The sequence below is a fragment of the Branchiostoma floridae genome, chromosome 1 (assembly GCF_000003815.2).
Source record: "Branchiostoma floridae strain S238N-H82 chromosome 1, Bfl_VNyyK, whole genome shotgun sequence".
Lineage (NCBI taxonomy): Eukaryota > Metazoa > Chordata > Leptocardii > Amphioxiformes > Branchiostomatidae > Branchiostoma > Branchiostoma floridae.
In genome coordinates this window covers 194019-195806 of record NC_049979.1, presented here as the reverse complement: position 1 = coordinate 195806, position 1788 = coordinate 194019, and the positions used below count along the sequence as shown (strand labels likewise).

The following is a 1788-nucleotide window of genomic DNA, read 5'->3' as shown; positions in this document are numbered from 1 at the left end:
GCAAGTGTAAGATTTTACATCTTGGTAGTAAGAACCAGAGGGCTAAGTACACACTAGGTGGTCATGAGCTAGAGCAAACTAGAGTTGAGAAAGATCTAGGTTTGGCAGTGGATGATCAGCTTAAGTTTCATGTTAATACTGCAGCAGCAGCTCTGAAGGGTAACCAGGTTTTAGGGCTAGTGAAGAGAGCGTTTACAAATTTAGATGAAAGTTCAGTACCCATTTTGTACAAATGTATGGTCAGGCCACACCTGGAATATGCAAATGTAGTCTGGGGTCCCCATTTTAGTACTGACCAAAAGATTATAGAGAGAGTCCAGCATAGGGCTACAAGACTGGTTCCCTCGCTGAAAGGGATGCCGTATAGTTCCAGACTCAGAAAGTTAAAACTACCAACACTCAAGTACAGAAGAGAAAGGGGCGATATGATTCAGCTCTATAAGATCATGACCAAAAAAGAGCGAATCGATCCCGAGAGCTTCTTTGAGCTAGCAAACCTCGACAAAACAAGAGGTCACTGCTTCAAGATTAAAGTGCCACTAGCCAGATCTAATGTGCGACGCCAGTCGTTCTCCGCAAGGACAGTTCGATTGTGGAATTCTTTGCCCGAGGAAGTGGTAACAGCAAACAGTGTGAACACTTTTAAAACAATGCTGGACAAGTTCTGGGAGCATAAGAGATACAAGGAATGAAGATCTAGAGGTTGTGCCAACAGGCGGGAGCCTTACTACAACGAAGTATCCTCAAGGTATCCTCAAGGTATAAAAGATATTATTGCAAAGCAAACACACTGGACAGTTGGTGTATGTGACTTTTCTATCATTTATATATGATAAAGAGGGTGTTTAACTTCCTTTTAGTACACAATTTGATAATACTAAGTACTTTTGGATCCATCTTTGACAGGACAGAGTTAACTCACTGCACAGGCATCCCAGACCAGCTGCACCACCTTCCTCCTGAGAGTGTTGAGCTGCTGCAGGGACCGGTCACACTGGTCCTGCTGGACTCGACAGAAGTCCGCAAGTGTCAGGGTCTGGCTTCTGTCCAGGCGGACCAAGAGGATGGCACTCCCACTCTCTCCCAGACCTGGTACAGAACAAGTTATAATTAGAACATTTGTACAGGCTGCCAGGCTGATTTTCTGAATAAACTATTGAAACTATTGAAAATATTTACTGATCATAAGGTTTTGTTGGTCATGTCATATGCACATAATTCCTGTAACATTACTGTTATTCTTAAATAGATCCTATTAACCACTAAAGAAATACTGAGTAGAATCATTAATGTCATACCTACAACACTTTTAAAAATAATAATTGCATTTAATCATAGCTTTCTTTTCATGCAAATCGTTGGTCAACATCATTTGAAGTCACACGTTCCCTTTCAGTACAGCACAGAAATCCCAGAGGAGCAACAAACATGACTGCCTACCTGTGCGACTGCTGGATGCTGCCTCACACAAGTCCCTGATGTGCAGCAGGCATCTCTGCAGAAGGTCATTGGCACAGAACAGTGTCTTCTGTAGCATAGTCTTGTTGCCTGTGGTCTTGGTACCACGAATAGATCCCTTCCACACCGTGAAAGCTTTCCATATTCTGGAGTGTGCGGAAAAGTTTTGATGGTAGTAAAGGGAAGAAGCAACATCTTGTACTCTAGTACATTTTCTGATAACAATGTTTTTCTTCAAGAAACCACTAAAATTATGTCAGATTACAAGAAAAGGCAAAGACACACACCCTGCCCTGTAACTTCATTTAACTTGAGACAATACCTAATTCG

General features: G+C 42.1%; 1 protein-coding gene across 1 annotated transcript in view; it reads right to left on the bottom strand.

Moving 5' to 3' along the window:
* Positions 1–913: 913 nt before the first annotated feature.
* The window catches only part of LOC118420091, a gene marked incomplete in the record, with an annotated part of 17634 nt that continues 16759 nt past the window's right edge, over positions 914–1788 (bottom strand). Inside the window, 2 exon segments of the mRNA XM_035826798.1 lie at positions 914–1089; positions 1441–1604. Coding sequence (XP_035682691.1) covers positions 914–1089; positions 1441–1604 — 340 coding nt within the window.